The 26,902-nt window shown below is 44.1% G+C and overlaps 1 protein-coding gene across 3 annotated transcripts in view; it reads left to right on the top strand.

Moving 5' to 3' along the window:
• LOC124545286 (serine protease filzig-like) overlaps positions 1-26,902 on the top strand; it is a 362,293-nt gene that overhangs the window by 307,222 nt on the left and 28,169 nt on the right. For all 3 annotated transcript variants that reach the window (XM_047124172.1, XM_047124170.1, XM_047124171.1), the window contains exon 9: positions 3,876-3,994. In XM_047124172.1, the coding sequence (XP_046980128.1) occupies positions 3,876-3,994 (119 nt within the window). The remainder of the gene's footprint in view (positions 1-3,875; positions 3,995-26,902) is intronic.

Below are 26,902 nucleotides of genomic sequence, written 5' to 3'. Positions count from 1 at the left end.
CGCAAGGATCAGTTGACCAAGTCGCTTGACAAAAGCACTGTCAAGAAGTGGCCGTTGAGCTTTCCTGAGGCTCGAAACTGGCTAATGGGCGGCGGTGGGAAGAGCAAAGTCCTTCATAAAAAGAAAATTTCACCCTCGAAACTATTTGATTCTTCAACAGATTCCTGCGACCTCTCTTTGTGGACAGCGATAACCCGAAAATCGACGATTGGGATACACCAGACTTAGCGATGCAACCTGCAGCTTCGTTGATGAAGAAAAGTTCTTTGAAGAAACTTGCGGATAAGTGCAGGGTTACATGTCCCATGAGCCAAATGTGGACACGGTTAGATTGCGCCTGGCTAAGGTGCCATTAATGTTGGCGATTTCTGTGAATAATATTTGACTCAATTTTCATTTGAAGTGCTTAAGTAAACAAGCTGTTTTTCTTAGACTACTATTTTGTAATATTTTGTCCAACTTTGTTCAAGCGTTTTCAAGTATTCCACCTGGGCTGTTCTTAGGGTTTAGTTTCCTCAGTCCGTAAAAGCGGCACCCTTGTCCAATCATTTTGTTCTCTGTCTGTCTGTCTGATTGTTAAAAACCTTTTTTCTCGTGAACGGTGAACGTATCAACTTGAAATTTATGCCCCGTACTACGATGTACCGTCACTTGGCGGTGTAAAAAATTTGAATCTTCGTAGCCAATGCAGTCAAAAGATACTGCCATTTACGTCACGTATTTTAATACTCGCAAACTCATTCGTTAAAACCCGTTGACGTAGAATCATGAAATTTCGCAAGAAGCGAGCTTTTTCAATGCAAGTAAAGGAAAGAAATCCAAAAATTTTTAATTTGTAACTATATCACGCGAAAATTTTTTTTTCATTTAGTATCCGACTTCAAGCTTATAATTAAAACATTCTCGAAATTCCTGGGATTCCCAGGACTGATATCTTGCCAGTATAACTATCCGTAATAGGCAGAAATCGTATAGTTTCATTCCCTGCATACATGAACTGTCTACATACATAATTTTGTACGGAATCCTCAGAGCGAGTCCAACTCACATCTGGCCAATATTTCACAAGTGTTCACTTATTTATACCTTGCACAACTGGCCAATTTCGGCCTTACAAGCAAAGAAACATATCAAAGATACAATAAGTTTCACTTACTGATATATAAAAATAATATCTTACAACGGGTAGCCTAACTTTACTTACATGTGTCGTTGTGTCGTACAATTATCCTGTTAATAAACTGCTATATCGCCGTTTATTAATACGATATTATTTTTGTATGTCAGTAAGCGAAAATTATACTTGTTGTATCTTCGATCTGTGTATCTGCAGACTTCACCTCAAAATGGCTCGTAAGGCCAAAGTTATCCAACCGTGCAACGTATAATAAATTGAGTACTTATAAAAAAACAGCCGTTCTGCAATACTCCAAACTGTCCTTTACAGCTGTAGTGCTTAACATGAAAAAAATGATTTTAATAGATTTTGTGACTTTTTTGGTTAGGGGCCATATTTGCACCCGGTTTTAGCGCTATTTTACGAACTTTTTGTGAATCTTTGTTTTCGAATACAAATAAGTGATATTAATCATATTTTTGTCTCTTACCACCTAATAAAATGGTTATAATTGTTAGTGAAGGCGAAGTAATTAGAATTTCTCCAAAGGAAAAGTACCTTTAAATCAAAAACAAGAGAGTATCCAATTTACAACTTTTCCTCTGAACGACTAAAAATACCTAACTGAGTCTACTTCTATTACAATAGGTAGTCCTGCTTTTAGGGAAAATTCTCAGGCTAAACATAGCGCCAAATCTGACTTTTCTACGAGAGTTGGAACTTGAGTAGTGGCAACTATTTATTCACAACCGATACAAAAGAGATGTTTGCACCTGTTACTGTCCTTCAAAGCAGTCACCAGCGTTGTGTAGAACCCGTTGCCAGCGATGTGGAAGGCGTAGTATACCGTTAGCAGAGCCTGTACTGTTGATGGTGGGACTGGAGCGGCCTGAAGTTATGGTGATTCTCGTGTACGACTGTGATGGTGTTATACTAAAGCATTACGTTCCTCCACGGGAGACCGTCAATGTACAGTATTACTGTTCGTTTTTAGAGCATCACCTGCGACCAGCTTAGCGAAAGAAGTGGCGACACCTTCTGCGCAACCCATCCATCATTTTGCACGACAATGCGCGGGCGCATACAGCGCAAGGTGTGGCTGCTCTGTTCGGTCGATGGGACTGGGAAGTACTGTACCATCCGCCATACTCCCCGGACGTGTGACTTTGATTTGATTCCGAAGATAAAGGAACCACTTCGTGGCATTCGCTTCAGAACTGTTCCAGAGATTCGTCAGGCAGTAGACTGCTCCATTCGAACCATCAACAGAACAGGCTCTGCTACCGGTATATACAGGGCTATTACAAATGATTGAAGCGATTTCATAAATTCACTGTAGCTCCATTCATTGACATATGGTCACGACGCACTACAGATACGTAGAAAACCTCATAAAGTTTTGTTCGGCTGAAGCCGCACTTCAGGTTTCTGCCGCCAGAGCGCTCGAGAGAGCAGTGAGACAAAATGGCGACAGGAGCCGAGAAAGCGTATGTCGTACTTGAAATGCACTCACATCAGTCAGTCATAACAGTGCAACGACACTTCAGGACGAAGTTCAACAAAGATCCACCAACTGCTAACTCCATTCGGCGATGGTATGCGCAGTTTAAAGCTTCTGGATGCCTCTGTAAGGGGAAATCAACGGGTCGGCCTGCAGTGAGCGAAGAAACGGTTGAACGCGTGCGGGCAAGTTTCACGCGTAGCCCGCGGAAAATTGGCTCATGCCAGAACTGGAGACCGACAGCGCCGACTTCATCTTTCAACAGGATGGTGCTCCACCGCACTTCCATCACGATGTTCGGCAAAAATAAGCAGGAGATTGGAAAACTGATCGGTCGTGGAGGAGATCATGATCAGCAATTCATGTCATGGCCTCCACGCTCTCCCGACTTAACCCCATGCGATTTCTTTCTGTGGGGTTATGTGAAAGATTCAGTGTTTAAACCTCCTCTACCAAGATACGTGCCAGAACTGCGAGCTCGCATCAACGATGCTTTCGAACTCATTGATGGGGACATGCTGCGCCGAGTGTGGGAGGAACTTGATTATCGGCTTGATATCTGCCGAATCACTAAAGGGGCACATATCGAACATTTGTGAATGCCTAAAAAAACTTTTTGAGTTTTTGTATGTGTGTGCAAAGCATTGTGAAAATATCTCAAATAATAAAGTTATTGTAGAGCTGTGAAATCGCTTCAATCATTTGTAATAACCCTGTACTACGCCTTCCACATCGCTGGCAACGGGTTCTCCACAACGCTGGTGACTACTTTGAAGGACAGTAACAGGTGCAAAAGAGTAACTCTTTTGTATCGGTTGTGGTGGTGGTGGTTAGTGTTTAACGTCCCGTCGACAACGAGGTCATTAGAGACGGAGCGCAAGCTCGGGTTAGAGAAGGATTGGGAAGGAAATCGGCCGTGCCCTTTCAAAGGAACCATCCCGGCATTTGCCTGAAACGATCTAGGGAAATCACGGAAAACCTAAATCAGGATGGCCGGAGACGGGATTGAACCGTCGTCCTCCCGCATGCGAGTATCGGTTGTGAATAAATAGTTGCCAATATTTACGTTCCAACCCTCGTATTTTTGCAGCTAGGAACCCTACAGGCGCCCAAAGTAGGTGTGGTGTGCTGGGCGCCCCTTGTACAAACTCTGCGTAGAACTATCAAAACTAGCTAGTTATTTCAATTGTACTATAACAATAAAAGAAACCTTGTGACCTCGTTGTGATGATCTGTGTGTGTGTGTTTCGTCCACAGCGGCTCACTGCGTGACGACGCGTCCCACAGACCGGCCTGTGGAGGCCGACAGTCTGCTAATCTTTGTGGGCAAGTACCATCTCAAACTGTGGAGCGAGGGTGGAGTGCAGGACAAACAGGTGAGATCCCTCTCCAGGAAAACTTTTATTTCTTTGATTTATTTACTTACTTTTCACTTGAACCATTTGCACACATAGACAGACGGTTGATTTCCTACCATATGCTGGTGTATTTCCGACAGTAAGAAGGATTTTTATAATATATAGTGTTAGAAGGATGCTTCATTCGCCAGCCGAGATTAGAACTCCCTTTGCCTCTGTTAAAGATTATGCAGGACTAAGAAAGTTCTGCCTTTACAGAATCCCTTGCCATTGTTGGAAAACCTATATTGTTCAGATGATTTGTACTGTTGACAAAAGATGTGCTGAGACGTCGTTGCCACTCGCAGTTACTACAACCAGAGAAATCTACAGTCGCGGAGCACTGTCTAGCCGAGGGACGGAGTTAGGATGCGCATAGAAAGAAAGCGCGGGGAAGTATCCCCTTGCTATCCAGTGAGGCAGCATACAATGGCAAAGAAAGCGCGGGGAAATATCCCCTTGCTATCCAGTGAGGCAGCATACAATGGCATTCGGGTGGCGCCTGCTGGCGAGCCGGAATGAACGAGACATTCTGCGCCCGCTTTCTGCGCTCCGACTGGTGACGCGTTGCTCTAACAGAATCGAGGCGCACGCCCTGCAATAATTGTCGAACGATTTTACACAAGCTAAGAGGTTGAAAAAATTGATTATCACATTACTTATAGTTGTATATGTCAGCTTCATGGTGAAGGGCCCAAAATTTCGATAATGGCAATACTTGACGTGATATTCGCATCTAAGTACGATGCTGCGCGGAATTCGAAGAAGTTTGCAATGAAAAATATGGCTCGCTATGATTTTGCGTTTGGTGCATATTACACCACATGTCACTGCCAATGAAATTTAGCTAAGATATTGACATTTTCTTTACACTTGGGAGGAGGTCTCTATCTGTCTCCAGTTTCGAGAAAACTGAATTTATGTGACGCATTCACTTCGGACCGCACACGCACGGTAATGAAATATTCATAACATACAGTACATCATACCTCCTAAGCCGTTCGAGGTATCGATACGAGATTTTGGCAAGCGATAGCTTGATAAGAGGACAGTGTTTTGCTATATGGTTAACATAGGTAACTTTCTTATCTATGGCGATATAGCAGAAGATACGCTTTTTACCACCCAATACTGTACTTTTTAGGAATCTTAGGCAACTCTTGAAAAGAGGCTTTGCTGGTATGGAATTAAAAGTGAAATTTTTTATCTTATTTTACAGCAAACTGACACAATGAGATGTTCCGTAAGCTATTGTCTACCCTAGCCACCTATTGCATTTTAATAAGAAACTCTGTTTTACGATTCTGCCGCAAAACGTATTTCAAGGTAAGTTTGTGTAGTTTATACTGCATTTTACCCCAAAGCAAAATTAAACCTGTCAACAAGAGAAATGTAGCCATTCCTCATAACTCATGATGTTTCTTCAAACGAGAAACAGTTGACAAGTTACACAAAAAAATAAATCGCCAATTCTGTTGCAATTTTGGCAGAATCCTGTAATCCATCGTATTTTTAATAGTGAACTACTGTAATGGAAGCTAACAAAAGAATTTTCTTCCAGTTTTTCATCTGAGACATGTGAAAATAATTCGCAGCAAATAGTGTAGAATATTTCTGTTCCTCTCTCTATTCAGAGTGAAGTGGTAAACTTCCCTCTCATAATTATGTTTTGATGTGTTGTTCAAGATAGATTACATATATATATATATATATATATATATATATATATATATATATATATACATATACTATATATATATATATATATAGGGTGGTCCATTGATCGTGACGGGGCCAAATATCTCACGAAATAAGCGTCAAACGAAAAAATTACAAAGAACGAAACTTGTCTAACTTGAAGGGGGAAACCAGATGGCGCTATGGCTGACCCGCTAAATGGCGCTGCCATAAAAAAAAATGTTCAAATGTGTGTGAAATCTTATGGGACTCAAGTGCTAAGGTCATCAGTCCCTAACCTTACACACTACTTAACCTAAATTATCCTAAGGAGAAACACACACACCCATGCCTGAGGGAGGACTCGAACCTCCGCCGGGACCAGCCGCCCAGTCCATGACTGCAGCGCCTCAGACCGCTCGGCTAAACCCGCACGGCGCGCTACTATAGGTCAAACAGATATCAACTGTATTTTTTTAGATAGGAACCCTCATTTTTTATTACATATTCGTGTAGTACGTAAAGAAATATGAATGATTTAACTGGACCACCTTTTTCGCTTTGTGACAGATGGCGCTGTAATAGTCACAAACATATGGCTCACAATTTTAGACGAACAGTTGGTAACAGGTAGGTTTTTTTTTTAATTAAAATACAGAACGTAGGTACGTTTGAACATTTTATTTCGGTTGTTCCAGTGTGATACAAGTACCTTTGTGAACTTATCGTTTCTGAGAACGTATGCTGTTACAGCGTGATTACCTGTAAATACCACATTAATGCAATAAATGCTCTAAATGACGTCCGTCAACCTCAATGCATTTGGCAGTACGTATAACGACATTCCTCTCAACAGCGAATAGTCCGCCTTCCGCAATGTTCGCACATGCATTGACAATGCGCTGACGCATGTTGTCAATCGTTGTCGGTGGATCACGATAGCAAATATCCTTCAACTTTCCCCACAGAAAGAAATCCGGGGATGTCAGATCCGGTGAACGCGCGGGCCATGGTATGGTGCTTCGACGAGCAAACCACCTGTCATGAAATATGCTATTCAATACCGCTTCAACCGCACGCGAGCTATGTGCCGGACATTCATCATGTTGGAAGTACATCGCCATTCTGTCATGCACTGAAACATCTTGTAGTAACATCGGTATAAAATTATGTAGGAAATCAGCATACATTGCACCATTTAGATTGCCATCGATAAAATGGGGGCCAATTATCCTTCCTCCCATAATGCCGCATCATATATTAACCCGCCAAGGTCGCTAATGTTCCACTTGTCGCAGCTATCGTGGATTTTTTTTGCCCAATAGTGCATATTATGCCGGTTTACGCTACCGCTGTTGGTGAATGACGCTTCGTCGCTAAATAGAATGCGTGCAAAATATCTGTCATCGTCCCGTAATTTCTCTTGTGCCCAGTGGCAGAAATGTACACGACGTTCAAAGTCGTCGCCATGCAATTCCTGGTGCATAGAAATATGGTACGGGTGCAATCGGTGTTGATGTAGCATTCCCAACACCGACGTTTTTGAGATTCCCGTTTCTCGCGCAATTTGTCTGCTACTGATGTGAAGATTAGCCGCGACGGCAGCTAAAAAACCTACTTGGGCATCATCAGTTGTTGCAGATGGTGGTTGACGTTTCACATGTGGCTGAACACTTCCTGTTTCCTTAAATAACTTAACTATCCGGCGAACGGTCCGGACACTTGGATGATGTCGTCCAGGATACCGAGCAGCATACATAGCACACGCCCGTTGGCCATTTTGATCACAATAGCCATACATCAACACGATATCGACCTTTTCCGCAATTGATAAACGGTCCAATTTAACACGGGTAATGTATCACACTCCGTGCGAGAATAGGAACGGAAATATGGTACACTACTGACTGTACATTTTCATATGTCAAATCTACACTCCTGGAAATGGAAAAAAGAACACATTGACACCGGTGTGTCAGACCCACCATACTTGCTCCGGACACTGCGAGAGGGCTGTACAAGCAATGATCACACGCACGGCACAGCGGACACACCAGGAACCGCGGTGTTGGCCGTCGAATGGCGCTAGCTGCGCAGCATTTGTGCACCGCCGCCGTCAGTGTCAGCCAGTTTACCGTGGCATACGGAGCTCCATCGCAGTCTTTAACACTGGTAGCATGCCGCGACAGCGTGGACGTGAACCGTATGTGCAGTTGACGGACTTTGAGCGAGGGCGTATAGTGGGCATGCGGGAGGCCGGGTGGACGTACCGCCGAATTGCTCAACACGTGGGGCGTGAGGTCTCCACAGTACATCGATGTTGTCGCCAGTGGTCGGCGGAAGGTGCACGTGCCCGTCGACCTGGGACTGGACCGCAGCGACGCACGGATGCACGCCAAGACCGTAGGATCCTACGCAGTGCCGTAGGGGACCGCACCGCCACTTCCCAGCAAATTAGGGACACTGTTGCTCCTGGGGTATCGGCGAGGACCATTCGCAACCGTCTCCATGAAGCTGGGCTACGGTCCCGCACACCGTTAGGCCGTCTTCCGCTCACGCCCCAACATCGTGCAGCCCGCCTCCAGTGGTGTCGCGACAGGCGTGAATGAAGGGACGAATGGAGACGTGTCGTCTTCAGCGATGAGAGTCGCTTCTGCCTTAGTGCCAATGATGGTCGTATGCGTGTTTGGCGCCGTGCAGGTGAGCGCCACAATCAGGACTGCATACGACCGAGGCACACAGGGCCAACACCCGGCATCATGGTGTGGGGAGCGAGCTCCTACACTGGCCGTACACCACTGGTGATCGTCGAGGGGACACTGAATAGTGCACGGTACATCCAAACCGTCATCGAACCCATCGTTCTACCATTCCTATACCGGCAAGGGAACTTGCTGTTCCAACAGGACAATGCACGTCCGCATGTATCCCGTGCCACCCAACGTGCTCTAGAAGGTGTAAGTCAACTACCCTGGCCAGCAAGATCTCCGGATCTGTCCCCCATTGAGCATGTTTGGGACTGGATGAAGCGTCGTCTCACGCGGTCTGCACGTCCAGCACGAACGCTGGTCCAACTGAGGCGCCAGGTGGAAATGGCATGGCAAGCCGTTCCACAGGACTACATCCAGCATCTCTACGATCGTCTCCATGGGAGAATAGCAGCCTGCATTGCTGCGAAAGGTGGATATACACTGTACTAGTGCCGACATTGTGCATGCTCTGTTGCCTGTGTCTATGTGCCTGTGGTTCTGTCAGTGTGATCATGTGATGTATCTGACCCCAGGAATGTGTCAATAAAGTTTCCCCTTCCTGGGACAATGAATTCACGGTGTTCTTATTTCAATTTCCAGGAGTGTAAATTACGTGTAGAAAGAAAAAGTCCTTCGGTAAGTTTCAGTCCCAGCTGTTCATTATTAAAGAGACACTACGTTATAGGACTCCCCTGAAATTGTAACAGAATTAGCGATTGAGTTGTGAAACTTTTTAGCAAAACATTGCCACTGATCACGCATTGCGGAAAGAGAGAAGGTTAACAAGTCAGGCCAAAATCATTCCTTTTGTTACAATTTCAGAGTAACAGTGTGTTTTCAGTAACGAACGGATGGTACTGAAATGTAGTAAATGACTCCTTCTGCATCACAAATCTCTAGAAACAGTAGTTTATTCTTGTTAAAATACAGTATAAATTGTGCAAACTTAACTTGCTATCCCGTATTGCAACAGAATGATGAAACAGAGTGTCTTATTAAAATGCAGTAGGTGACTACGGTAGCCAGTAGCTTATGGAAAGCAACATTGTGTCGATTATACGTAAAACAAGGTAAGACATTTCACGTTTGGTTTCATACTAGCAAATTCCCTTTTCAATAGTTGTCTAAGACTCTTTAAAAAATTACAGCATTGAATTGAAAAAGTAAAAACCATAGCTTCCGCTGTATATGTTAACCATATAGAAAAATACTGTCCTCTTTGCATGCTATAGCTTGCCAAAATCTCGTATCGATATCTCTAAGGGTCTAAGGAGTATGAGGCACGTTATAAATATTTCATTCCCGTGCGTGTGCGGTCGGAAGTCAACGCGCTACATAAACTCCATTTTCTCGAGACTGAAGACAGATAGAGACGTCCTCCCAAGTGTAAAGGAAAATTCAATATCTTAGCTAAATTTCATTTCCACCAATATATGGTGTAACGAGCACCAGACGCAAACTCATAGCTACCCATATTTTTCATTGCAAACTTTTTCGAATTCCGCGCAGCATCGTACTTAGATGCGAATATCACGTTAAGTATTGCCGTTATCGAAATTTTGGGCACTTCACAATGAAGCTAACATATAAAGCTATAAGTAATTTTAAAATCAATTTTTTTACCGATTTATTTCTGCAAGATCGTGTGACAAAGACCACAGAACTAACGGAGTCTGCGTAACGTTATATCCGTACTTGCGTTACTATACCTTGACTAGCAGACTCGCCAGCGTTCTCGGTGTGTAGTGCGGGGAGTCGGCATGCAGGTTACCGCAAGATGAGACACAGGTTTACGTATCACTGTTAGGATTGAAGGTGCACTGGTGGATATTATTATGGAAGAAACTGGGAACCCTCTTTCACCTGATACTAAAACCTAAGGTATTTGACTCACCATCAGAGGCCCATACTCCCGTGACGGCTCATCACTTCTAGCAGCTTTCACCACTATGGCGCTGTATGTCCACATTGCGTTACGATGCACCAGTGTCAATTTCTCTCGCAGGCGCATCTGTGCCTTTGGCATATAGTATTTGAGCTAAATCCGAGTAGTGACTGTGACATTACGTATTCACGTGGAATTCGAATTTAAAAAATTGTAGGAGTAATTATAAAATGGAATACACGTGGAATTCGAATTTGATTTCAGGAGTAATCGAGCTTAAATAAGACGTTTATAAAAATTTTTAGGAGTGATTATAAAATGGAGTAGTCAACCTTAAAGTACGTATTCACATGGAATCCGAAGAATGCCATTTCCATGGAGATTAAAGTGACTTCATAATAGAGTAGTCGAATTTAGGTGCAATTGAATGGAAAGCGACTTCGTAATGGAGTAGACGAATTTAAATAACATTTTCGCGTAGAATTCGAGGAACGTAAATTCAAACGAAATTGAACTATACACGAAACAGAGAATATGCATAATGGATACACGATTGCATTCCATGCACCAAAATTTAGTGCACCATATTGAAAGCAAGTAAACAGCTGTGAATGAAAGCAAATAGCAACGGATACGTTTTGTTTACTTTCTTGACTGTGCATTTTAGCTGCCGGTTTCAGTTACAAGTAAACACTTGCTTGCTGTGTTGTAAAGTTAGAAATATACATATAATGGGTAGTAGTATGAAAAAAGACCACACGAGAAAGTAACGAACATTTCCTACAAGGCAGTACGAGAAAAAAGTTCTTCGTGTAAACAATAAAAACTCATTAAACAGTAAAAATATTCTGCATGCAAATGAAGCATAGCTACATCAACATCCGGAGGTTTCCAGTGGAGGTTCTCTTTTTTCTTTACAAAATTAAAAACAACTAGTTTGGCTTTTTCTTCACTAATGTATAAGGGTAATCCCAAAAGTAAGGTCTCCTATTTTTTATAAGTACATAGACCTCTTCATTTCTACAATGGTTTACAGCTTGAACACTTAGCTATTTTTCGACATAATCACCATTTCTGTCGATGCATTTTTGTAGACGCTGTGGCAGTTTTTGTATGCCCATGTCATACCAGCTCGCCGCCATGCTGTTCAGAAAGTTATGAACCTCTTCTTTCATCTCGTCGTCGGAGCTGAATCGCTTTCTGGTTAAATGTTCTTTTAACCTAGGGAACAGGTGATAGTCACTGGGCGCCAAGTCAGGACTATAGGGTGGGTGGTGATTATGTTCCACTGAAACTGTTACAGGACAGCAACGGTTTACCGAGCGATGTGTGGGCGAGCGTTGTCATGGAGAATGTATACGCCCTTGCTCAACATTCCTCTTCTCCGGTACTGAATTGCCCGTTTGAGTTTTTTCAGAGTCTCACAGTACCTGTCAGCGTTAATTGTGGTCCCAGAGATTCAGCTCCGACAACGAGGTGAAAGAAGAGGTTCATAACACTCTGAACAGCATGGCGGCGAGCTGGTATCACATGGGCATTAAAAAAACTGTCACAGCGTCTACAAAACTGCATCGACAGAAATGAAGATTATGTCGAAAAATAGTATGACCTCTTCTCTGACAAGATTCATCAAATGCTGCTACAATGTCCGTATTCTCAGGCAAGGTTACTGCTTCTTCTGCTGCTCCTTTCATTGAATGAATACATAAAGCATTGTGTATTAATTTATTGTATCTGTCAAACCTCAGTGGCGGTGGAGGCAAATCCATCACTGCACAAAAAGTCTGGGCAGCTCTCCTTCCCCTTCCAATACATCACATTGCTTAAGCAAGCTGAATTTTTACCCTGTAATGTTGACTATCAGTTGCTGGCGATGTCGTAGTATCACTGTGCATCGTACAAGAGTTACAGGCAATCACTAACAGATTTTAAAGACTCTTCCTGGCTGAAACGTCCTCAGAAACGTCAATACCATCTTCAAAATTGCAGTACTTACATTTCACAGCAGGTTCTGGAAGGTACCAACTGGGGTATGGAGCCACGTGGACTCCAGTGCCCTTGCTTTCTTGGTTTAGGATCCATGGCGCGAACAGCCCGATTGATGTGGTCCCACAGGTTCTCAATCGGCTTTAAATCTAGAGAGTTTTGTGGCCACGGGCGTAAGATAAATTCATCCTGGCGCAAGTTGTGTGACACGTTGTATTGTTCTGCTGGTAGATGCCATCGTGCCAAGGAAAAACAAACTGCATACAGGAGTGAACATGACCCCCAAGGATAGATGCTTACTTGCGTTCATCCATTGTCCCTTCCATAATAATACCCAGGGTACGCCAGGAAAACATTCCACCGGCCCTAACACTCCTTCCTCCAGCCTGGAACCTTCCACGTTTCACGCTGTGCACACCAACGACCATCTTTCCAGTGCAGCATAAAATGTGATTCATCTGAAAAAGCCACCTCCCGCCACTCAATGGATGTCCCGTTGCGGTATTGGCGTGAAAATTCTAGCAATTGGTGCCGATAAACAGTACTCAGTACGGGTGCTGGAACCAGTCACAACACAGCAGCGTTCACTGAGCACTCGTTGAGGAGACACCGTTAGTAGCTCCTTGTGCCATGTGGGCGGTCAGTTGCTCTACAGGTGCACGTCTATTCCTCCACACACATAACCGCAGCCGTCGTTCACCTGTCATCTATGACACGTGGTGCACCACCTTGCCTTGGCGACGATACCGGATGATCCCATTTTTCAATTCACGGTATAAACACGGCAGCGTCTGAACAGTTCGTTTCGCCGTTTCGGAAATGCTTCCACCCGTGGCCTGAAAGCCAATGATCATGCCCTTCTAGACATCGCGTAAATCCCTCAATTTCCTCCCTGCTATAACGACTGTTTTCTGCATCCCCCGACACGGTTTATACAGAGTGAGTCACCTAACATTACCGCTGGATATATTTCGTAAACCACATCAAATACTGACGAATCGATTCCACAGACCGAACGTGAGGAGAGGGGCTAGTGTAATTCCTTAATACAACCCATACAAAAATGCACGGAAGTATGTTTTTTAACACAAACCTACGTTTTTTTAAATAGAACCACTTTAGTTTTGTTAGCACATCTCAACATATAAATAAATACGTAATCAGTGCCGTTTGTTGCATTGTAAAATGTTAATTACATCCGGAGATATTGTAACCTAAAGTTGACGCTTGAAACCTCCGACATTCAGTTGCGCGTTGTAACAAACACGGGCCACGGTCGGCGAGCAGCATCTGCAGGGACATGTTTACGATGACGACCGTGTTTACGAGTGTGGCTGTAGTGCACTGTTGTGGTTTGGTCTAGCTGTCGCAGTGTCCGCATGTAGCGCTTGCTGCTATTGTTATTCTGCATTCGTCTCCGCACGCAGACCAACTGTAGTACACCGTGTTACCAGACGTCTGTGATAGTGTAGTGTTGTAGGAACTGTGACCATGGTGTATTAGAAATCTGAAAAGGCGAGATGATACTCCTCTATGGCGAGTGTCGACGAAATGCAGCTGAAGCCTGCAGGGTGTATGCAGAATGGTACCCGGTCAGAGAGCATCAAACGTGCCGCACATTGGAAGACATCTACCGCCAACTGTATGCAACAGGTATGGTCGTAGCACGCTAACGGGTCCGTAACAGGCCCGTCACAGGAGAAGCGGGTGCAGTTGGTGTGTTAGCTGCTGTTGCCATGAACCCACACATGATTACACGTGACATTGCGAGAGCCGGTGGACTGAGTCAAAGTAGTGTCATGCGCATACTGCATCGTCACCGCTTTCACCCGTTTCATGTGTCGCTACATCAGCAATTACATGGTGATGACTTTAATCATCGAGTGCAATTCTGTCAATGGGCATTAACAGAGAATGCGTTGCAGTTCTACCTGTTTACCGATGAAGCGGGTTTCACAAACCACGGGGCAGTGAATCTACGGAACATGCATTACTGGTCCGTGGACAATCCTCGCTGGCTCAGACAGGTAGAGCGACAGCGACCGTGGACTGTAAATGTATGGTGCGGAATCATTGGCGACCACCTCATTGATCCTCACTTCATTGCAGGGCCCCAAACAGCTGCAACATACATCACGTTTCTACAGAATGATCTGTCAACGTTGCTCGAAAATGTCCCACTGGAAACGCGTCGACGTATGTGGTATCAGCATGATGGTGCACCTGCACATTCCGCAATTAACACTAGGCTGACCCTTGACAGGATGTTCGACGGGCGTTCCATAGGACGTGGAGGACGCAGAAATTGGCCAGCCCGTTCTCCTGATCTTACACATCTGGACTTCTTTCTGTGGGGTACGTTAAAGGAGAATGTGTATCGTGATGTGCCTACAACCCCAGAGGATATGAAACAACGTATTGTGGCTGCCTACAGCGACATTACACCAGATGTACTGCGGCGTGTACGACAATCATTACGCCAGAGATTGCAATTGTGTGCAGCAAATGATGGCCACCACATTGAACATCTATTGGCCTGACATGTCGGGACACACTCTATTCCACTCCGTAATTGAAAACGGAAACCACGTGTGTACGTGTACCTCACCCCTCAAGGTAATGTACATGTGCGTCAGTGAAAAAGACCAATAAAAAGGTGTTAGCATGTGGACGTAATGTGCTGTTCCAGTCTCTTCTGTACCTAAGGTCCATCACCGTTCCCTTTGGATCCCTACCGTAATTCGGTGCTCTCCGATACACACGATCGAACAGCGGAGGAGTGGTACTCAAGCGTCAACTTTAGGTTACAATATCTCCGGATGTAATTAACATTTTACAATGCAACAAACGGCACTGATTACGTATTTGTTTATATGTTCAGATGTGCTAACAAAACTAATGGGGTTCCATTTAAAAAAACGTAGGTTTGTGTTAAAAAACATACTTCCGTGCATTTTTGTATGGTTTGTATTAACCAATTACACTAGCCCCTCTCCTCACGTTCGGTCTGTGGAATCGATTCGTCAGTATTTGATGTGGTTTACGAAATATATCCAGCGGTAATGTTAGGTGACTCACCCTGTTTACCTTCCGCTACTACCAGTGCTCCCAGCTACCGTCTGTGAGTGGTTATTCCACACTGACGTCGAACGTGACAGTGGTCACATTGATGAAGCTGGACCATCTATATACAAACGTATACATAAGCACTTGTTTGTTCTTATATAAAGGGTGATTTTTTCCACCGTGTACAAACTGTAGGCATTGACCAATGAGTGGATACGGAACAAAAAAGATCTAATGTACTTATGTCCCGAAATGCATGATTTCCGTGCTAGAGACCGTTTATCCATTACGAGGGCAGTTCAATAAGTAATGCAACACATTTTTTTTCTCGGCCAATTTTGGTTGAAAAAACCGGAACTTTCTTGTGGAATAATTTCAAACATTCCCACTTCGTCTCGTATAGTTTCATTGACTTCCGACAGGTGGCAGCGCTGTACGGAGCTGTTAAAATGGCGTCTGTAACGGATGTGCGTTGTAAACAACGGACAGTGATCGAGTTTCTTTTGGCGGAAAACCAGGGCATCTCAGATATGCATAGGCGCTTGCAGAATGTCTACGGTGATCTGGCAGTGGACAAAAGCACGGTGAGTCGTTGGGCAAAGCGTGTGTCATCATCGCCGCAAGGTCAAGCAAGACTGACTGATCTCCCGCGTGCGGGCCGGCCGTGCACAGCTGTGACTTCTGCAATGGCGGAGCGTGCGAACACACTCGTTCGAGATGATTGACGGATCACCATCAAACAACTCAGTGCTCAACTTGACATCTCTGTCACAATTGTTCACCAGTTGGGATATTCAAAGGTTTGTTCCCGCTGGGTCCCTCGTTGTCTAACCGAACACCATAAAAGGCAAAGGAGAACCATCTGTGCGGAATTGCTCGCTCGTCATGTGGCTGAGGGTGACAATTTCTTGTCAAAGATTGTTACAGGTGATGAAACATGGGTTCATCACTTCAAACCTGAAACAAAACGGCAATCAATGGAGTGGCGCCACACCCACTCCCCTACCAAGAAAAAGTTTAAAGCCCCAGCCGGTAAAGTCATGGTTACAGTCTTCTGGGACGCTGAAGGGGTTATTCTGTTCGATGTCCTTCCCCATGGTCAAACGATCAACTCTGAAGTGTATTGTGCTACTCTTCAGAAATTGAAGAAACGACTTCAGCGTGTTCGTAGGCACAAAAATCTGAACGAACTTCTCCTTCTTCATGACAACGCAAGACCTCACACAAGTCTTCGCACCCGAGAGGAGCTCACAAAACTTCAGTGGACTGTTCTTCCTCATGCACCCTACAGCCCTGATCTCGTACCGTCGGATTTCCATATGTTTGGCCCAATGAAGGACGCAATCCGTGGGAGGCGCTACGCGGATGATGAAGAAGTTATTGATGCAGTACGACGTTGGCTCCGACATCGACCAGTGGAATGGTACCGTGCAGGCATACAGGCCCTCATTTCAAGGTGGCGTAAGGCCGCAGCATTGAATGGAGATTACGTTGAAAAATAGTGTTGTGTAGCTAAAAGATTGGGGAATAACCTGGTGTATTTCAATGCTGAATAAAACAACCCCTGTTTCAGAAAAAAAATGTGTTGCATTACTTATTGAACTGCCCTGGTAAACATTGGTACAGAGACTGTGGTCTAATACGCGCTGTACCATGCAGCCACAGTTACAGTATGTGTCGAAAATGGTTTCCATGTGTCTGAACCAATGTGTGTACGTCCCGTAGCATGTTCTGTCTCATACGTTCACATCGGCCAGGCTGCATCTGAACAGTGAATACGCTGCTCCGGTGTCTCCGCATCTGGAACGTGCTCTGCAAACACGGTGATTCTGAGATAGCCCCATAACCGGAAATCGCACGGGTTGAGGTCCAGTGAACGAGCAGGCCGTGCAACTGGGCCCCCTCGTCTGATCCATCGACCAGGGAAGACACTACTGAGATGCATGCAGACGTTAACGGCGAAGTGGTTGGAGCACCATCATGCGGCAGCCACATTGCCCTTCGAATCATCAAAGCACTTCGAGCCAGGGAGGCAAAATCACCGACAAGAAACACCGGCAGTTCTGGTCTGTTGGACGACGTGGAAGGAAGACTGACCGGTTCCAAAATACTGTCACCAGTTATACCGGCCCACACATTCCGGCTGCAACGATGCTGATTGAATTTTTGATTGATTTGGTGGAGGAGACGAAACAGCAAGGTCATCAGTCTCATCGGATTGAGGGAGGATGAGGAAGGAAGTCGACTGTGCCCTTTCAAAGGAAACGATGCTGATGATTCGCTGTCATCATACCATGGGGGTTCTGCATACTATCCCATAGATGACTGTTATGAAAGGTGAAGATACCACTCTGTGTAAAGATGGCCCGTCTGTAAATATTGTGGATGATACAATTCCCAGAATTGTGGTTGCCTGTTGAAGAGTCCAATGACAAAACTGCTCCCAAGGTGGACAGTCTGTCGCTAGTAAGCCATGTACACTCTGAAAGTGATAAGGGTAGTAAGAATTGTCATGCAGAATGTTCCACGCGGTCGTCTGGCTTACCCTGTACCGGCGGGCCAACTGCCTGGTACTGACACAGTGGTCTCCTTTCACGGTGTGAGTCACGTTTTCCTCCAAGTCTGGTGCCCGAACATTTCCTGCAACCTGAAACGACCCACAACAGGACCCAAGTTTGACCAACGTCAGCGCGGTAAAGGCCATCATCAGACTGGGACATTACAAAGCACCTGACGTAGATAACGCGACCAACCAAAACTTGAAACACCTACCACGTAAGCCACCGATTTTATTTACGCGAATATATAACAGCTGCCTTCAGAATGCGTATTTCTTAGAAACAGTTGAGCATCACACAAAGTGTGTCAATGCCCTTGCCTAACAAGGATGCAACACAAGCCCAATATTATTGACTCCTTAGTTGCCTGGGCAAAATATTCGAAAGGGTCATCCAAAGCAGATTTGAGGAACCTCTGGCTAGAGATGACACAATGTGGCCGGAACAAATGCGTATTCAACGAAAGTTTTCTGCTGAAGAGCAGCTACTCCGAGTCACAGAGTACACAACTATGTAAAGTAACTTGACAAAACCCATAGCAACGATATTCCTGGATGTGGAAAAAGGAATATGACAAGTTGTAGTGCCAAAACCTTGTGGTCCAAAATCCGACAACACACGATGCTCCCGGATTGCTGTATTAAAATAGTAGCTACATTCCTACACCGGTGATGAATAATGGTTAAAATCTAAGGACCTAAACGCAAACGCCATTCAAGGGTTAGGCGTTAGGCCTGCTTAGAAGGCAGTACGAGAAGCAATCTATGATCGCAGGACATGTGATCTCCAATCCCTTCATAAAGACTTCGGTTTAAGACACTAATAACCATCAAAATTGTAAGTAAAAGAATAATCTTTTAGGCCTTGCCATTATTTCTAGTAGATGAATCCTGCTGAGTCCTTTGCTTCCTTTTTTTTCAATCGCTTAACATTTGGCCACACGAGGCCGTGTAGATCCTGAGGTGCCGGGAATCCAATCACAGTTCTTCCGCACTCAAGGCGGTGACGTTAGCCTCTTCTTTCGATCTGTTTATTCGTCGTTTTCTGTGGGGAGAAGAGTTCTGTGTGTTCATCGTACTTCGTCTTTCAATTCTGTCGTTGAAATCATGACTCATCTTATTTATTACAGAGGGGCCTACCGCAGTGGCAACTATTAGACTGCGAAGGTAGTGCATATCAAAGTACAGATGATGATGGTGATGATGATGATGATGATGATGATGTTTGGTTTGTGGGGCGCTCAACTGTGCGGTCATCAGTTCCTGTACAAAGTCCCAATATTTACACACAGTCCAAATCTAGCTATTGTCACGAATATGATGATGGTGATGAAATGATGAGAAACAACACAAAACAGGCCGGCCGGTGTGGCCGAGCTGTTGTAGGCGCTTCAGTCTGGAACCGTGCGACCGCTACGGCAGCAGGTTCGAATCCTGCTTCGGGCATGGATGTGTGTGATGTTCTTAAGTTAGTTAGGTTTAAGTAGTTCTAAGTTCTAGGGGACTGATAACCTCAGATGTTAAGTCCCATAGTGCTCAGAGCCATTTGAACCATTTTTGAACACAAAACACCCAGTCCCCACTGCAGCATCCTCCATGTAGTCAGGCTCTTTCGCTGTAATCGAACCTGGGACCCCCTGATCCAGAGGCAGCAACGCTAGCCACTAGTCACGAGCTACGGACTAAAAAGTACAGAGTTCGGAAATGAAGACATCAGCAGCAGTCCCTCAGGGATCAGTTTTGTCAGCGGCATTATTCACCATACACACGGTCCAGCCACTTTAATGTGACCACCGCCCATGTTCGACGTTAACGTACGTATACCACTCAGAGATGGCAGGGCGACAGCTCTAAAAGTGGATAGTATGTAACACGTGTCTAGGGGACGCGGGGAAACAGTGCAGACATTATCGCAATGAGGAAATGGAGCGGTTTATCTGACGTCGGAAAGGGCATGATCATTGACTTTCGGGACAAGGGTGGAAGCATTTCCGGGACGGCGAAGTTTGTAGACTGTTTGTGTAACGCCATGGTTAATGTATACCGTGCATGGCAAAATGGTGCTAGCCAAAACCAGCAGCAAGGCAACTGTGGTGCACCTCAGGCCATAGATGACAAGGGTGAATGACGCTACGGAGATATGTATGAACGAATAGACATGCAAATGTTGAGTTACTTCCCACAAAGATGAAACAAGGGGCTACCAGGAGTGTCTCCTCAACGACCATACATTGCACCGTGTGGGCCTCCACAGTAGAAGCCTGTTTCGCACACATAGACTGATCGCTGTTTGTCGGCAACGAAGCTGTAATTTTCATGTCGTTACCGCAACTGGATACGTACTGATTAGCGACAGGAGCCCATTTCAGCTGAATAACGACTCCTGCACCTTCAGACAGAAGGCTATTTACGTTTACGATCCTGCAACAATTGTCGGAAGGGTCCAGGCCAGATGAGGGAAGGTTATGGTCTGTTGTATATTTTTGTGGCATTCCCTGAGCGATCTCGTCGTTCTCGAAGGCACAGTGGATCAGCGCAAGAATGCATCTATCCTTGGGGTCCATGTCCGCCTCTGCATGCAGTCTAAATTTTCTTTGGCACAATGGAATCTGTCATCAGGACAACGCAAAGTGTGACACAGCTTTGTAGTGTACGTGTATGGTTCGAAGAACACCAGGAGTTTATCGTGCTGCCCTGGCCACCAAATTCTCGCATTTAAACCCAAACGAGAATCTGTGGGACCACCTCGATCGGGCTGTTCGCGTCATGGATCTTCAACCGACAAACCAGTCCAACTGGAGACAGTGGACTCGGCATGGCTTCACATCTCTGTCGGTATTTTCTAGAACTTACGGAATCTCTTCCTGCATGTCCGAGCTGCCTAATATGGTTATTCAGGCTTGTGACAAGTGGTCACATTAATGTGACGATAATATGAAGGGCTTATTTCACTACTGGTACAAGTCCATTTTTGTTCATTTTGAGATACAGAGTCCTAAAGTTAAATGAGCGCTGAAAAATCTGCAGTTGAGATACGAGAAATATTCAAGCATTTGGCTTCTTGTTATAGAAGAACCTTTCTTTCTGTTTGTTTGGATCATTAATGTCAGGAGCATTATAAGCAGAAAAGTGGAGGTAAGGAACTTGTACCACTATTAAAATAAGCACTTCATATGAAATAAGTATAATGTTATCTTCATGCAACTAGGTGACGATCACAAGCGAACGATATCTTATTATGAACATTAGGAGACTGCAAGACCAACTAACAGGAATCGAAAGACAGTGTAGAAACAATAAATTCAACACAAGCTGCAAAAAAGCATAGCTATCTAATTCACCCTAAAACTGGGTTACCATGGTAAGACGTTTCCAGCTATATGGCCTTAAGCAAAATGAACAAGGACAGGCAAATACCTTGGCGTAATCTTCGACACAGATCTTACCTTCAGACACTATGTCCAAGAGAAGCGTCAAAAGTTGCGGACGTGGGGAAATCACTGCTAGCATTTTCCTTGATACGAGACTTAGATAGGAAGACTTAAAGTGACTTCAGGCGATCTGATGGACCACTGAAATATTGGGTGGTGGTGACTGTACAGTCCGTGATGCCGACATGATAAGAATGTAATTCAGATTTCTACTAGCGATCTTATATGGAAGGTCGTCACAGGGATTAACCAGATGCCGACATGATAAGAATGTAATTCAGATTTCTACTAGCGATCTTATATGGAAGGTCGCCAAGGGATTAACCAGAGTTTACTAAGTAAATCAGATCCACGCTGTACAAAATAAATGCCTCTAGTCGATAGTACAAGCAGCTACGTTCACCAGGGATGACCATACACATTGCCAGCTGAGTGTTGAGGTTACAGGACCAAACAAAGGAGAGGTCACGGCAGATCCATTTCACGTACCATGTCAGAGAAGTAGGCACAACATTCCCATATCCAAGACAACGTTTCAAAGTGCCGAGGTCAGTAACTGACTGAATTTTAAAAGTTTTCAAATGTCTTAAGTTTATCCTCACACAGAAACGTGAAGTTATCTTATAAGTTAAACTTAGATAGAGGTAAAAAGACCTCAAGTGGCCTCTCAAGTGACTCAATAAATAAATAAAATCCTTAATCCTCAACCACACACTCTGAAGAAGTATATGGGGCAGTTAAATGGAAGCCGGACACCTGTCGTATAAAGGCCGTGGAATAGTTCCATTCAAAAGGACATGTTAAGACATTTATTCCTCTGGGAGACGAGACGACCAATTCCTGTTTTGTAAAACGTGGTCGGCCGCTGACGGATTCACAACCACATCCACTCTTGCACATCCTCGTCCAACTGAAACTGACGTCCACCCATGTCTTTCTTCAAGTCGCCAAAGATGTGAAAATCACACAGCGAAAGATCCTGGCTACATGGAGAATGCTGCAGTTTTTCCAAACCAAAGTGCTGAAGCATAATCTTCTTGCGATTGGCAGTATGGGGGTGGGCGTCATCGTGGAGCAGGATGATTCCGTCCAACAACGTTCTTGGGTGTTTTGACTTTATGGCACATTGCAGTTTCTGCAAAGTATCGCCAGAGTACGGCGCATTAATTGTAATTCCCAGCTTGAGGAACTCCATGAACAGAGATCCCCTGCAGTCGAAGAAGGAGGTCGTCACAGGGTGACTGGAACTGAGGTAACGGCTGTGGACTTCTTTCGTGGGGGAGATCCGGAATGCTTCCACTGTTGGCTTAGCCGTTTGCCTCCAGGCTGTCAGACAGAACCATCCTGCTGCAGGATAACGCCCACACCCCATTTCCAATCTGACGAAGGCTACACTTAAGCGAATTGGTTGGGAAACACTGCAACATCCTCCGTAAAACCCAGATCTTTCAACATATAATTTTCAAGTCTTTGGTGACCTGGAGAAACTCAGACCTGGACGTCGGTTTCAGTCAGATGGGGATGTGCAAGAGTGGATGCGGTTGTCAATTTGTCAGTGGCCGACCACTTTCTACAAAACAGGAACTGATCGCCACGTCTCCCAATGGGATAAATGCTTTAAAGTGTTTGATGATAACTTTTACATGAAACTGTTCCACGGTCCCGTTGTTGTCAGTGTTTGGTTTTCATTTGACTGCCCCGCACAGAACAGCAACAGAGCTGTGTGATTTGAACACCGTATGAAAAGAAAGGTATGAATCACTTCCGGCGAGATCTAGCGAAACGCCTTGTCACCTGAAGCTAGCGATTAGAAGGACCACTGAAACAGTGTCTAGATGACTCTACTATCCCGGATACAGGCCTGATAAAAATATAATGCAGAGTCCTTGTATTCACCGATCCGAAATACCTTGGTGTTACGACACTATAGTTCCTCGTTCACAGTAGACAGTGGTTTATCTTTGACATTTCTTAGTAACTCACTGCTGGACTCCCAGCTGATCTCATAAACATTGCCGAAAGTTTTATAAATTAATTATTTAAAAACTTATGTGTTTCTACTTGTAAACTTCTCTCTTTTCTTCTATTTGGCTTCTGAGGTATGATAATAACCAGACTCATATTTTGTTCGCATTTGTAAGAAACGTAAATAAAACTTAGCAGTTTTCAGTCAGTTTCGATTGTTATTTGTGCGAAACAACCTTTAGAAAAGCGAGATCTCCAAACAGACTAGTGAAACTCCGGGAAACGATTCCGATCCACATGGAAATAGTTAGCAAACCATTTATGAGACAAATCAGACATCCAAGGAAATACACTTAATGCAGTGCTATTTTTCCCCTGTTTATGTATCCGCTTTTCCATTCTGATTTCTTCTGTTTTAAAGTATCTTATAATAGCACAAGCACGTCCATTTCTTTATGAGAAACAAACTCTCATGCCCCATGCGGGGCCGCCCGCGCCAGTCAGCCCGCACGCTATTCGTTCGTTTCTTTCGTCAGTCGACTCGACTAATCGAGTTATCGATCAGTTCTACTTTCCTATGTAGAACGCGCGTCCGCTCATCGTATTTTATACGTTTCTGTCTGGCACATAGACAGCTAACACATACGTACGAGAAAAGTCGCGGCCATTGTAGTGATCTCGATACGTTATTCTGTCTGGCATTTGTTCGAGAAAAGTCGCGAATCAGGGGAGCCGACTTATAAATAATATTGGGGGGAGGGGGCCATACTGGGAGTCTTGCCCGGGAAATTTTCTAAATTTTAGATGAAAAATAGTGAGTTTTAAAGTTTTTTAAGCATTTTAGAGTCATATGATCAACATTAGAACCATGAAAACTGGACTCTCGATAACTCGACACTCCGGAAAACTCGACAAGCCTGACACATTTCTTGGCTTTGAAAAAAGAAAAAAAAACATAAACACGCATGGTATTTTCGTAAAAAAAGGTAATTTAATTTACAGTAATAATCATGCTTATAGACTATTACAAAGCAGTGAATTTATAGCTCTGAAAAGACTGAAATTACATTTAAACAAATCCTAAGACTAAAACATAAAATATTTATGTCGCACAGTGATAGCACTTTGACTAATAAGTGAAATAGCTAATTCAAGCTTACATTGAATAAGGCTCAGGGCTCATTAAATAAAAACAATATCTCAAAGTTAATGCTTTAATACAGTTAATAAAGTTGATACAGTATTCCTAATACCTTCAGTCAAAAAGTATGTAAATAGCGGGTTTTAATTGTGTCTTACACCCTAAAAATATTTAAGTATTTCAAAATAACTAATACAGTTCTATAGTAATATAGCACTAATATAGTAATATAGTACTAAACTCCTCCCCCCAAGAACCATGGACCTTGCCGTTGGTGGGGAGCCTTGCGTGCCTCAGCGATACAGATGGCCGTACCGTAGGTGCAACCACAACGGAGGGGTATCTGTTGAGAGGCCAGACAAAAGCCTGGTTCCTGAAGAGGGGCAGCAGCCTTTTCAGTAGTTTCAGGGGCAACAGTCTGGATGATTGACTGATCTGGCCTTGTAACAATAACCAAAACGGCCTTGCTGTGCTGATACTGCGAACGGCTGAAAGCAAGGGGAAACTACAGCCGTACTTTTTCCCGAGGGCATGCAGCTTTACTGTATGGTTAAATGATGATGGCGTCCTCTTGGGTAAAATATTCCGGAGGTAAAGTAGTCCCCCATTCGGATCTCCGGGCGGGGACTACTCAAGAGGACGTCGTTATCAGGAGAAAGAAAACTGGCGTTCTACGGATCGGAGCGTGGAATGTCAGATCCCTTAATCGAGCAGGTAGATTACAAAATTTAAAAAGGGAAATGGATAGGTTAAAGTTAGATATAGTAGTAATTAGTGAAGTTCGGTGGCAGGAGGAACAAGACTTTTGGTCAGGTGAATACAGGGTTATAATTACAAAATCAAATAGGGGTAATACAGGAGTTAGTTTAATAATTAATAAAAAAAATAGGAGTGCGGGTAAGCTACTACAAACAGCATAGTGAACGTATTATTGTGGCCAAGATAGATACGAAGCCCACGGCTTCTACAGTAGTACAAGTTTATATGCCAACTAGCTCTGCAGATGACGAAGAAATTGAAGAAATGTATGATGACATAAAAGAAATTATTCAGATAGTGAAGGGAGACGAAAATTTAATAGTCATGGGTGACTGGAATTCGGTAGTAGGAAAAGGGAGAGAAGGAAATGTAGTAGGTGAATATGAATTGGTGCTAAGAAATGAAAGAGGAAGCCACCTGGTTGAATTTTGCACAGAGCATAACTTAATCATAGCTGACGCTTGGTTCAAGAATCATAAAAGAAGGTTGTATACATGGAAGAAGCGTGGAGATACTGACAGGTTTCAGATAGATTATATAATGGTAAGACAGAGATTTAGGAACCAGGTACTAAATTGTAAGACATTTCCAGGGGCAGATGTGGACTCAGACCACAATCTATTGGTTATGAGCTGTAGATTAAAACTGAAGAAACTGCAAAAAGGTGGGAATTTAAGGAGATGGGACCTGGATAAACTGAAAGAACCAGAGGTTGTACAGAGTTTCAGGGAGAGCATAAGGGAACAATTGACTGGAATGGGGGAAAGAAATACAGTAGAAGAAGAATGGGTAGCTTTGAGAGATGAAGTAGTGAAGACAGCAGAGGATCAAGTAGGTAAAAAGACGAGGGCTAGTAGAAATCCTTGGGTAAAAGAAAAAATATTGAATTTCATTGATGAAAGGAGAAAATATAAAAATGCAGTAAATGAAGCAGGCAAAAAGGAGTACAACCGTCTCAAAAATGAGATCGACAGGAAGTGCAAAATGGCTAAGCAGGAATGGCTAGAGGACAAATGTAAGGATGTAGAGGCTTATACAATACTGCGTGAAGAGTTTGACAGAGCACTGAAAGACCTGAGTCGAAACAAGGTCCCGGGAGTAGACAACATTCCTTTAGAACTACTGACGGCCTTGGGAGAGCCATTCCTGACAAAACTCTACCATCTGGTGAGCAAGATGTATGAGACAGGCGAAATACCCTCAGACTTCAAGAGGAATATAATAATTCCAATCCCAAAGAAATCAGGTGCTGACAGATGTGAAAATTACCGAACAATCAGTTTAATAAGTCACGGATGCAAAATACTAACGCGAATTCTTTACAGACGAATGGAAAAACTGATAGAAGCCGACCTCGGGGAAGATCTGTTTGGATTCCATAGAAATATTGGAAAACGTGAGGCAATACTGACCCTACGACTTATCTTAGAACTTAGATTAAGAAAAGGCAAACCTACGTTTCTAGCATTTGTAGACTTAGAGAAAGCTTTTGACAATGTTGACTGGAATACTCTCTTTCAAATTCTAAAGGTGGCAGGGTTAAAATACAGGGAGCGAAAGGCTATTTACAATTTGTACAGAAACCAGATGGCAGTTGTAAGAGTCGAGGGACATGAAAGGGAAGCAGTGGTTGGGAAGGGAGTGAGACAGGGTTGTAGCCTCTCCCCGAT

Source organism: Schistocerca americana, chromosome 8 (genome assembly GCF_021461395.2).
Source record: "Schistocerca americana isolate TAMUIC-IGC-003095 chromosome 8, iqSchAmer2.1, whole genome shotgun sequence".
NCBI lineage: Eukaryota > Metazoa > Arthropoda > Insecta > Orthoptera > Acrididae > Schistocerca > Schistocerca americana.
The sequence above is the reverse complement of the archived record's forward strand: the minus strand, read 5'-3'. Positions and strand labels throughout refer to the sequence as shown.